This window comes from Haliaeetus albicilla, chromosome 6 (genome assembly GCF_947461875.1).
Source record: "Haliaeetus albicilla chromosome 6, bHalAlb1.1, whole genome shotgun sequence".
NCBI lineage: Eukaryota > Metazoa > Chordata > Aves > Accipitriformes > Accipitridae > Haliaeetus > Haliaeetus albicilla.
Genome location: NC_091488.1, coordinates 13,496,785 through 13,509,764, shown reverse-complemented (window position 1 = coordinate 13,509,764; position 12,980 = coordinate 13,496,785). Strand labels below are relative to the sequence as shown.

At 38.4% G+C, this 12,980-nt stretch overlaps 1 protein-coding gene across 2 annotated transcripts in view; it reads right to left on the bottom strand.

Moving 5' to 3' along the window:
• DSCAM (DS cell adhesion molecule) overlaps positions 1-12,980 on the bottom strand; it is a 471,653-nt gene that overhangs the window by 88,451 nt on the left and 370,222 nt on the right. For both annotated transcript variants that reach the window (XM_069785097.1, XM_069785096.1), the window contains exons 16-18: positions 9,356-9,426; positions 2,153-2,393; positions 329-475 (exon numbers count right to left, since the gene is read on the bottom strand). In XM_069785097.1, coding sequence (XP_069641198.1) covers positions 329-475; positions 2,153-2,393; positions 9,356-9,426 — 459 coding nt within the window. The remainder of the gene's footprint in view (positions 1-328; positions 476-2,152; positions 2,394-9,355; positions 9,427-12,980) is intronic.

Genomic DNA, 12,980 nt, shown 5'->3' with positions numbered 1-12,980 from the left:
TGTTTTAGGTTCATATCATCATTCTTTATAAAAGAAACCTGCTGGACTTTGTAACTGAGATGAAATTTCCTCAGGTCATTTTGGGTACTATGGTACGTCTATGGAGTGTTGCAAACCCATGGTGGATGCTTTCCCTGAGGGCCCCTCCAGGCAGCTCTGCAGTACCTGCTACTCTGTTAGAGCTCTACAGAAAATGGCTTCCTTCACAGGTAGGTGAAGCTTTCTCTAAACCAAAGAGAAAAGGAAGTACAATGCCTTCACAGCAGAGAGTAAATGCTATAAAGGCCACATATGGCTTGTTACTTGGTAATAGCTCGATTTGTCTCACCTCCGTCCAAGAGATTGGCCCAGTAGATAACCCTGAATCCTTGCAGAATCCCATTCAGAGTTTCTTTTGCCAATGTTGACCAAGAAATAGAGATGGTTTCTGGTGATGTGGCAGTGGCTTGCACATTTCCTGGAGGGCAGCTGGGCACTGGAATAAGATATTCACCATTTTTAACCCGATGAACACAACTCAATGTTTACTTTTCAGCTACCCTTTCAATTTTCATTGCTATCCCACCAGGGGTTGTTTAATTAGTAGTTATACACTGTTAACAATGCAAAACTTTTATTCTTGCTACAATCCACGTGTTTCTGCAAGTGCAGCTGGTTTGCCTGGAATGACTTTTGATGCACAGCTTCCCCACTTGCTGACTAGTCTTTAAATAGTTTTTTTGTTGCTTGTTTCAAAAGAGAAATGTGTTCTAGTGCTGAAATATGCAGAATATTCTGTAAGCAGCTTAAACATATTTTTTAAAGTTTGCAGCCAAATTGCCATCTTTCTGGAAAATTTTAATGTCCCATTAAAATTGGTGGTGGGGAAAAGTGGGCACTTCTTTAAAAAATGTTGGAAAAAATGTTCACAAAATATATTTACTGACATTTAGAAAAATTGGAAGAAGTCAGCCAAATCTAAGGCATTTTCTGTTGGCCATTTAGTGTCAAAGCAATACAGCAGTATTAGTATCTGGCATTGCTTTTAAAGGTCATGACATCTTTAATTCTGAGAGGGACCCAAAGCTGAGCAATGACCAAAAAAAATTGTTGCCAGGAATAGTAACCATGACGGATTCTAAAGAAAAAAACCCCACTATTTATTATAATATAAAATATATGCATGTGTGACTATTCTGCCTTCTGAGGTCTTGCAGTGATCTGTCTAGGCCTAGAAACATTTAGAGTAAATGAAAAACACCAGTTTTCCATGAAGCATATGCCTCAAAATCTGTAGCTCTTGAGAATTTTAGATGTGTGCTGCTCCATTTCCCATACGTAAAAAAGTCAGATTCCTAGCTGGCACTGACTTCAGTACACTGACACCAATTTACAGTAGCTGAAAATCTGATCTACACTATTCTTTAGGGTTATTATTTGCTTTTATATTCCTCTAAAATATTGGGCCCTTTTTTGGATATGGAATCGTTCTCTTTTTCCACTAGAGGACTCCCTCTCATTGTTTGAGAAGTACTTTTCATGCAGTTTGAAAAAAAAAAAAACCCCAAACCAAACCTAAATTGTTCCTTGCATTAGACAGGTTGAATATTGTCTGAAATAAAAATGATTTTTCTCTCATTAGTTTGGATATCCTTGAAAAAAACACATATCTCTCTTTGGGCTGACAAGATAAGGGGTAGTGCAGTACAAGAGCTCTAGGTTTCATAGCAGATTCATTTGAAAACAAAAAAAAGCCAACAAAATTACCAGTATCACTTCACCTTTCAGAGTTTTACTTCTTGGCATCTCAAAACTAAGAGATCACTATGAAGCTATGATGAGATCACAAAATTTGCAAATATTTAAACACCAGAGCAATAGGCTTTTTAATGAAAGCTATGGTCTTAGTCATTATAATTCACAGCAAGATATATCATATTAGTAGAGTTGTATTTATTTACCTGGATGATTCTGCATCTCTTGCAATGAAAATTGTTCGTGCTTATTGGCCAGTCTCTTCCCATCCAGCTGCCTATTGTATCTAACACCTGTGAAATCTAGTCTTCTATTATCCCCACTATAATAATCACTAAGCGAGCAATAAATGTAACAAGGTAAAAAGAAATAAAGAAATAATAATATGTCCCATGATAGCTGTTTGCCAAGGACCTACCATCCTCAAGAGTAGTAGTGATGATTTCCTGAGAAGAAGGTCCTATTCCAGCCCGGTTACAAGCCTGGACTACCATGCCATACTGGGTGAATTTTTTCAGGTTATTCAGCGTATAAACTTCACTGTCCCCAGTGGTATCGATACTGATGATGTTGAACTGGAAATTTCCCCCTGCACTGTACTCTCGATAACCTATCTGGTATCCACGAATAATTCCATTTTGCAAGTGCTTCTTTGGAGCCTAAACAGAAAATGAAGGATTAGACATTAAGTACATGTCTCTAAAGTCAAGCTGTTCCCCTTAAAATTTTTGAAATTTACACAGTGTCAAGATTTTTTTTCCTACCGAATGCAAGTCTATTTCTAGGTAACAATTCAAAAATGCTCCCTGTATATGAAGTACTAACTTTTTACCATGACACATAAATTTCAGGTGCAGTTTGTTCTCATTTGTATATTCCTGGCCTAAAAGAAAGACCTTTAAATGGTTCATACACAGAAAAATCTGATAAGGAGATATTCTTGAATTATAATTTGAATTTATAATGTTTTGTTCTCTTATCAGGTGAATCAAAGTTGAGTTGATAAGGGTATATTTGCATTACAGGCTTACCATTAACTACTAATTGTGTTTTTGCCAGAAGCCCCTACCATTCACTCCCTAAATCTTTAGCAAGGCATTTATTGATCTGTTGAAGGCAGTCATATAAGTTTATTCTGCTAGATGCATTAGAAAAATTTTACGCTGTGCTTTGAAATATGCTTCTGTTCATTCAGTGTGTAGTGTGGAAAGATGATTAGATAATGAGTGCTGAAGGCAATAATGAATTGGAAAGCAGGGATTTGCATACTGAATAGCTACTAAAACAAGGTGTACAATATCTGGCATTCAAGAATATGGACAGTACAAAATGGTTGGCCATAATTATGTACCATATTTCTCAGTCACAGTGCAAGACTCCTTGTATCTGACTAGTGGAAATAATTTCTGTACTTTGCAATATAAAATATACAGTCTAGAGTAACACAAGGATTGGCAACTCAGGGAAAAAGCCCGTTATTGACAGAAATACCTATTAAAATTCCCTTTAAATAGTACTGGACTAATTTCAATATGTGATAACATTCCTTTCTGATTTTCTACGTATATGAGGTATAATAAGTATAAACATTTTAAGGGACAGTTTATAAACCATAGACAAAAAGCTCTTTCAAATCCTCCAAACCTCTTTCAAATTCCCACCAGATGCCCACAAGCTCATCCGTTCCACTGACCCATAAAAAAGGCCTTTGTGACGCACTTTATCAGCAGTGAGTTAGGCTGGCAGAAACAGCAATTTCTGTTGTTACTATATCACATTAAATCTACAGAGGAACACTTTCTCATGAAGAATACTCTTTTCGGCCACAGAACCTGCCTGTTTCAGTGAGTTTATAGTCCACCGGACTAAAGTTTCACTGGAGCTAATAAAACCAGCGTGGGATTTGCCTTTCATCCACTACCAACAAATCATTGCTCGACAAAAGCTGGCACCCTTTCTGTATTCAAAATGTATCACCGGATGCATCTGATGGATTGAATTATCTCTTCAGATGCTTTATTTTTTTCCTCCCTCCTGCCTTCTGAAATAGAAAAAAAACTTGAAGCAAAGATATAACTTCCACTGTACTACTTCAGTTCCTCTGGTTCTAACAAGCTCTCTGCAAGCATGGTGCTGTCCATAAAGATGTGGATGACTAAATTAGGAGATTCAGGTCTTGAGCACCTTGTAAGGCACACTGCAGGCATTAGAACTGTGTATTTGGAATCTAAGAGTATTCATGTTCGAATATTTCTGTGTTTTGTTGTCAAAGAAAACCCACCTTCTTTAGAAACATGTAGGTCTTCTATTATCAAAACACTTTGTTTGCAAGAGCATTACCTATTCTGAGCAGCTCCATGGCTTCATGACCTTTAAATGATTGCAAAAGTTGTTTTTTTTAAGCTGGACTATGAGGTGGAAACTAAGGTCAGATTTTTTTTGGTTTGTTTGAGATTCAGATATCTCCATAAGATAAAACTGTTTCATTCCATCTGAGAAGAAAATAACTTTATCACATTTTAATAATTAAATATTTCAGGGTGAATTGTTTCATTAGTTGAAGGATTTCAAATTCTGTTACTAGCCATACCATTTTGCATAGCTCATACATTTTTTTAGGCATTGTCAGTGTTGATGAGAAGGGGCAAAAAGACTGAACTCACATAATCTAAACATCTCAAATTGGCTAAAGGACAAACAGTTTGGACAAAGCAGCAGACAACTCAAATGTTATTACAGGGAAGAGTGCTTTCAGACAACGTTGCAGGTCACTGTCTCTTTTCTAAATGTGTATCAGTGTGGAGGCACCAGTTTAATCATGCCAGGACACCAGTTCTCTCCATCAGTGTTGGATTCCATCACAGCCTGGCAAATCCTCAACAGTCTGCATGGGGATGTCTTGTCTCAAACATTAATATGCGCACTGTTGCACATCTCAAGATCTAAAGCCTCTCCTAGTTAAAGGCTGCAACTGGAACATTGCCATGAATGACCATGGGTGGCTTTTGAACTAAAGTTGTGGCCACAAACACACATTGCACATTGAAATCACAAGCAACATGCATAAAACACATACACCACATAAGGTAGTGCATGTATTGCTTTGTGAATGGCATGCACTGCCTACTGCCGCATACAGCACACATTAAGATGCCATATGTACGTACACTACATACCATAAGGCATGCACTGTACACCAAGAAAAAGTGAGCATACACCTTGTGCATAATAGATTACAGAGGCATATAGCACATATATTGGAACACATATATCATACTGTAAAACAGATGGAACATAATGATAAAAGTGAATCATGCATTTACTATGCATTGAAATGTTCTCAGAGCAGGACTATAGCCAGAATAGCCTCTTCACTGGGAATTCTGCAATTATATACTTTCTCATTTTGAATTGGAATAAAATGGCAAATTTTGCATTTTTCATGATACATCTTTATAATTGTTTTAGGTCAAGGGAATTTTTTCTTCAAATAAAATATTAATATTTTACTTTTTTTTCACTTTGAAACATTATACAATATAAATCAATTTCCAAGTCACTTCAGAACAAAGCATTGAAAAGTTCTGCTCCACAAAACTTCAAATGTTCCTTGTTAGTACTATCTAAATGCTTCATTTTGTGTTGATTTTTTTGCACAAATAGATCATATTTGATATATACACTGTCTTTTGTATAGGCACATTTTTGGTAGAAAATTCAGTGAAGAATGTCCGTGACTAAGTGTTCATGGGGAAAAATATCGTTAACCTTGTTGGTAGTCTTAGAACATTATGAAAAAGTAAGTTTCAGTCCATGATCTTACTGCTTACCTCACAAAATTCAATATTTGCAAAATAGGGTATCAACGACTTTTGTAAAGTATGACATTTTATAGTTGTGTGCATGTGTATATGCATAAAAAGGAAAAGGAATATTTCCCATGCCTAAATTTAATGGGTTCATTTACCTTGCAAAGTGCTACAAGAAAAAAAATAATAAATATTTTCATGCTCTTTTCTAAATGAGAATTCCTGTTTAATTCCTATTCTTTTTGTACCATTTTAAACTATGAAAAAGTGCTGAGTATTGTTTAAAAATTCAGTCTGAAACCCAATGTTCTATGTGGACACATAGAAATGGGATTAAACAGATCACAGACCTATAAAACTTTGCTTAACTAGGATTTTCTAAAAGTGGGCTAAGAGAAACTTTAAAGGAGGACTAATGACTGTAGTAAGCCGCAGAAATAGAACTTAATACAAGATGAAAGATAATTGATGTGTTATTCTCTGCTCCTTTTGCTGTTATTGACACCGTCTGTATTTAAATGAGGTTTGCCAACTTTAATGTATATTGTATAATGTCGTCAATAGTTTTTCATGGCAAAAGCTCCACATGCCTCCAAAATAAAAATGACCAGGTTATTACTAAGTTTATTTTCTTCCTTTTTTTTGCCTCCATGACAATATAGGATTGATCCCGTGGGGTATTTCTTTATTCTTAAGTACTTTGTATTACACAATGCAATGAGTGCCTTCTGCACAGCAGTGCATCGTAAGGACCCACCCAAAAGTCAAGATTCAGCATGGAACTGAACCATATTACATCTGTGGGACCATCTTAAAGTATCTTTTTGAGTAATGGACCAAAACTGCTCTGGCCAGGAGATAACTGCAATAATTCAAGGGAAGTAAATGTCTCACTCCTGATCTGGGACTTCTTAATAGGTGGACTTCTCAATCAGCTGTTACAAATTGTCATTCAGGAGATAATTCTTCTAGTAAAGGTAGGACTACGCAAGCACTAACTTTTCAGGAACGGAGCTCATGGACTTCACCTTTGTCTGCAAAGGAGCTTCAAGGTCAGGGAAAACAATTAGGTCTCAACTACGTCTAGCACCGCAGAGAAACTTAGCACCCATCGGATGAGCTAACCTACCAGCAGATAAAGCAAAGACTGCAAATCAAGGCAAAGAGTTTTCAAGGTGAGCACACAGGGGCTTGACAGCACAAAGACCACAATGAGCAGAATTTCAGTGAAGTGCCAGTGGTGCCTTTTGCTGTCCATCCTTTCATAGGCAGACCTCCAGAGTTTCTGCTGCTTGCAAAACAGCACCTCATGGGGTCTTGTGGTATGATGGGGCCATAGGCCACCTCTGGCTAGAGCCAGCAGCACCTTCTTAGCACTTTGCTAGAAGACACTGCTACGGTGCCTCTCGTGCTGCTTGACCATGTCGGATACTGCTGGTCAATAAATTAAAAGATTTAACAGATTTAACAGATTTAACAGAGACTGGGTCTATAGGGATAATATCTTGAAGGTTCTCAGGAGACTGGGTATTCATGGGAGACTGGGGGTGCAGTCTGGCAGTGCAGTCCACAGCAAACTCCAAACGTCTAGCCAGCATCTGCACAGTACATGGCACCAGGTTCACGTGGTGGTGCACAGTTCTGGGAGCATGGACCCACCTTCCTGGTCTGGATGTGTGCTGCATAGGTACAAGCAGCCATCTCCAAGGTCACAGGTAGCTCACACCTTAAGCTCACTCCAATTGTGAAAATCCATCTCTACACTCGACTTATGAGACTTGCCAGGGCAATGGAGTTTATATTCAATACATAGCTTGTTTCTGTGATTATTTTGTTATATTAGATACTGATCATTACTCGACAAGTATTCACAAATCAAATTCCAAACATGATCTTGAGAATAAAACTCCAGCTGCTCATTTGATATGCTTCTACTCCCCAGACAATACCTAGAGATCAGGACACTAAGTTGGACTTGAAGTGTGCTGGAAGTACAAATTGGACCACATTTTAGACAATATTGTTAAAATGTAGGTGTGGGAATTTTGTTTGTCCTGTAGCTGCTTACACACATCTGCATTTATCAAATTTAATGGCAAATCTTCAGAATCACAAATGGCAGCTATAAACTCCAGCAGTGAACCAATGGTGGCTATCTTCTCTTGTTGCTTTTGAAAATAGCCCCCAAAGTAAACTTTGAAAAAGCAATCAAAGCCTTTCAATCTGTCTACCCCGTACATCCACAAAAACAAGTTCATGCATAGAAGCTTGGAGGTTATAGTTGACTAGATCTGATGTCAGTCAAACTTCTTGAGTGCTTCTTTGAGAAGCAAATTTCAGTTGTTGAGAATCACTGTACACTCTGCATTGCTTCAATAGCTACTTCCTTTGCTCTACTGACTGTGTGTTGCAGATAAATCCATGCTTCATGTATGCCTTTTATAAGTACATTGTTGTGTTTCACTTCAACCATCAGGTAAGCCTGTGGCTAGTGACTACATGCCTTTCGGTTTTGGAAACCATTTGATGAAAACCAGCACTGATAAAAATTTAAGATGTGGAGAAGATCCAAGAATCAGCACTATATTTCTGACCTGTGCATTAGAGGTCTGAAAAAGTCTACTGCTTTTGAAGCTTAATACTTAAATGTCTCATCAAACCAGAACTTTTAATGGACCATTTTTAAACCACCATTGAACTACTGAAAAAAATCTTGACAGCTGAGGTCCCTCTCTGTATTAGTTGGACATCTTGGTAGTTATATGTCCACCTGCACTGTGTGGAGATCATGCACTGTAGAAACCTGTCTTTTCAGGAACCAACTCAAAACTAACACAAGATTGTGCTGATTATTTATTGTATAAATAAATAAATAAATAAGCCGCCCACAGATATTTATATGGTTAATAAGCAGCAGCTCACTGTTACTATCCTGGCTTTCTGGATGGTCCATATCATGGAGCAAAATACACATTATCCACATTTGCAGTAGTAATTAACATCACTATAGAAATTAATGGCTATTATGCCACCATCCTACTCCAGCACTTAATACTACGTATTTCAGAGTCTTAAATATATGGAATTATCAATACAATCTGGAAATTGCCATTCAGATTGAGATTACACTACTGTAATTAGATAGCTATATTCTGTCCACTACAATGTACAAGCAGTATATAGCACAAAACCATTTAAAACATTGTTTAAGTACCTCTGATATCATACTGAAAGCATTTAAAACATTCTGTCACTGTCAAAACACTGGGCAAAAATCTAGAAGAAATTATTTGAGTCATAAAACATGCCAGATTTGTAAATATCAGTTGCTGATATTTTTAAATCAGTTGCTCTGATTCATCAGTTCTCATGGACTATACTGAGACACTATATTGCTCTCTCTGTGCAGACATGCCTTCAGTAAGGCTCTGTCCCAAAGTCCATTGCAATGGGAAAAAAATCCCATTGGCTCCAATGGTTTGGGGAAATTTTGCCCCAAACCACAGTGAAATTCTGTGAGTGCTCATTTTCCAAGCACATAGCCTCATCTCTGAAATCAGAAGGAAGTAGGAAATGTTATTGTCATCAGTACAGGCAAGCAGCTGCTGCTATTACTCTCCAGTGGAAGGTTCTTTCTTTGCATAATGCACCAATCTTAATCGCCAATATAAGATTTGTCGGCAAAGGTATCTGCAAGGTCTCTCCCAAATAAAATAACTGATCCACAGTTGTTATAATAATCCTGTCAATGGAACCTCTTTGAATGCACCATAATACTGTCAGAGTCTATATTCTTGGCTGTGTGTATTTACCTTCCAGGTGACCCTAATGCTTTGTGAAGATATAGGCTCAAGTTGGACATCTTGAGGTGGACCATCAGGAGCTGCAAAGAGAGAAGAGAGATGGATCAAAACCAGCCCTCACAGCACACAGAATTCAGCACTTCACATGGTATGTCACCAACTTAACACACCAGCATCACAAAGATTTGGACTGAGTCAATGCCATATGGAAAACTGAAGATACCACTTCATCAAACAAAACCAGAGCCTAGCAGCTTTCTTATTCAGGTGTCATCTCTGGCCAACAGTGAAATACAACACATGCCAAAACATAGCAACCTGGCAAATAAAATAAGAGTGAATAATAGTGACTTTTCTTGTTTAGTGATATGCTCACAATGCTGTTTCTGCTTTGTAAATAGGCAAGACATAATTTCAGCAGTCAGAACCCTGTAGGTGATAGAAAGGCAGCAGAACCCATCTGAAAGCAGGTGAGACAGGAGCTCCTCAGCTGGCCTTCATGATGTCACAAACTTTTCAGTGGGATCCCCTTTGTTCACTAGGGACTGAGCACATTCAGTCAAACATCAAATATTTGATACACAAAAAACTGCACGTTACTCTCTCCCTCTCCTCAGCGTAAGTATCCCAGCCTGAAATTGGACAAAAAATAACTGCCAGATGGAAAAAGCACACTGCAGCTCCCGCCTGAGTCAGGGGGAGTTTCATTTACTGTTAATATGCTGCCAAAGGTGTGCATGATGCTTTAAAGGCGAATGAAAAAAGAAGGCCCTGAGTCTAGGGGAACCTACTTGTCAGCTGGGCAGCTACAAAGTAGATCAAAAATTGACTGGGACTGAACGGAGAGGTGTGAAGTAAATTGCTTGCTCAGCAAGGTAAATCATTGTAAAAGAAAGATCTGAAGAAAGGACTGGAGTAATCTCAAGCTGCTGTAGAGGGTTCCCTTGATGCAGAATATGGCCTCAGTAAAAGGTATTAAATTAAGTTTAATAGCATGACAAAGGAAGTAAAGCAATAAAAAGGGTGAGATGGGGCTGTTAGAGGTGGAGCAGCAGTAAATGTCGGCTGTGGTGAAAGGAACCAGAACATGTTGCTTTAACTGATGAAAGCACAGAGACCCAGAACACAGCCTATAATATGCTTAAGTTATTAAAGATGCCCTATTCTGTGCCATTCTTGACTGTCCTTCACATGGGAAATTTCCAAAGGTTGAAAGAACTTTATTTCCACTCCCCTTGCATTAATGTCCAGGAAGGAGAAGAGGAAAAAGTCCATGGGCAAAAATGAGATCTCTATGAATTTTTTGAATCCTGTCCTTGATTCTGTCCACCTGTTGACAAACACAAATGCCATTTCTCCAGGTACATTATAATGTAGTGGAATTTGAGCAAAGCATTTGATCCTAAAACTGTTTTTTAAATGTGTTCCTTAAAATCTTGACTTTTTGTTGAAAGACCCCAAAAGTTTTTACAGACCAGAGTAGCTAACTGTTCCCAGCATACCATGGTGAAATGTTAGATAAGAAGTCATTTATTTTATATATTTAATGTCATACAGAATTTGTGACAAAGACTTAAAGAAAACCCAGATATCCCAGCTTCCTCTATTGATTTCAGTATTAAACAACAGCCATAATGCTTTTGTTTTTCTGACAAGCATTAGGGCAAGTGTGTACCTGCAGTCTATTTTCCAACACAGGAGCTAACTGTGGTTGTACGGAGGGAAAGCTGTGGTCTGTAAGCTTTGAAATCATGCCATGCTTGACTATCCTTTTGCCACAGAGACCCTTTACAGTTTTCTTTCTAATAGCTAGTGCCGGGCAACTCAGGTCACTGTAATACGTGATACACAATCTGTACCCCCCTGCCAATAGAATGGTTTGAGTTGTTCAGTTTTTATATTGTCTTTCTTCGACCTTTATTTTGCTCCCTTCTCATTACGTTCTCTCTTATTCCCTGCACCCATGCTGTTCTCCATTTCCTATCGTAAAAGTAGAGAACAGAAGTAAACAGTGATCAAAAAATTATGCTCCTATACATTGCACACCACCTGAAATCAAAACCCAGGAGGCAAACATCACATACTCTGCCTAAGCCTGACCTCCTCTCTTCCAATTGTTCCCTAGGTAGATCAGTGACTTTTGAACACAGTTCCACACTGCTGGTCTTTTTCTCCAAATAGATGGCTCCTTAAAAGACAGTGACAAAAGGATCAATTATTCTGAAACTTGGTTACAGAGAACTGAATAAAATGTTATATTAAGGTTCCACCCTGTCCTTGGGAAAGCTGGTTTTTTATTTCAAGTCCAGCTGCTGATCCTGACAACTGAATTATCAGTCAGGAAAAACACAGCAAGTAAGAAATATTCCAAGCATGGATGAATAAAAGAGAACCAGAGAGTAGCTCCAAGACCCACCCCTCTACTTTGAATGTATATGCACAAGGAAGGACAGGCATTTTGGGGATACAGATGATGCTGGCCAGAAGAATGGACAGTCTGTTTTCTCTAGTGGTTTCACATTTTCATTGAACAAAGGAAGCGAAAACCCCTGATCAAATGATAAATATGTTGCAAACAAACTATTCGCCATTAATAAAGCTGTTCACTGAAGGCTTTCCTTCCATTAGGATGAAAAAAGACACCTGGTGAAAAAAGAAATGCATGTTGTCTCCTGCTTGTTCTGCTTTGCACTGTGAGCCCTTGTGTCCTGTTCTTATTCAAAAAGTCCCTCGGAGCCGAAAATATGCTCTCCTGACAAGGGGTATATTTTCACTGTAGTAAATTCACCCACAGGGAAAATGAGTTGGAATTACACAGCTGTATTCATATGAGCTGAACTGAAAATCGGTCACTGAGTGTTCAAAGCTTAGACCAACATGAATCTTGAAAAAGAGTTAGGGTTTCCACTCCCAGGACACTGTCACCCAGACACTTGCATTATGGTTTTCCTCTCAAAATCCCCAAAGAAGGAAGCATTGCTGCCTTAGCATAAGATAAGAGGAAAAATAAAATTAGCAAGATAAAAATGTGTTTTCAAATACAAATGAGCAAGCTCCTTTCTGGTCAAGACTTTTCAGAGTAACTCCATCCAGTTTCAGTGGGCTAAGGGTGTTAAAGCTGCTTGGGTTACTCTCAACACCTTTGTACATCGTATATAATTGCAATGTATGCCTGGCACCAATATTTATGGCCATTCAGCATTTTCATTCTAATTGCTGAAACAGAGAGCTGTAGCCCTCTGCTTTTCACCCGTAAGTCTTTTTCACTGTCACATCTAACATGTAGGACTTGGGATGTGGTAGCATGCACAAGACTGTCCTGTCCTTATCCATCTGCCACTTCTGCTAGCCCTGAGAAATGAAAATAAGATGGCACTGGAAGGCAACAATTTGAGTACACAAAAAAGTGGCTCCAGCCGCCAAAGTGAAAATGCCCACATAGCCCTCCTGGTACAGAAACCTGTAATGATGTAGAAGAATACAAGGCAACAAAGAACAGGAGGATGACATAAACTAATGACAGCCAACTGACTTTTACAGCGATCAGAAAAACTAATGGTGGGTGGGTTGGGGGATGGAATAGTCAAAGGAAGATTTGATTCATGTAGATCAATGTTCTCAAATGGGAGTAGCT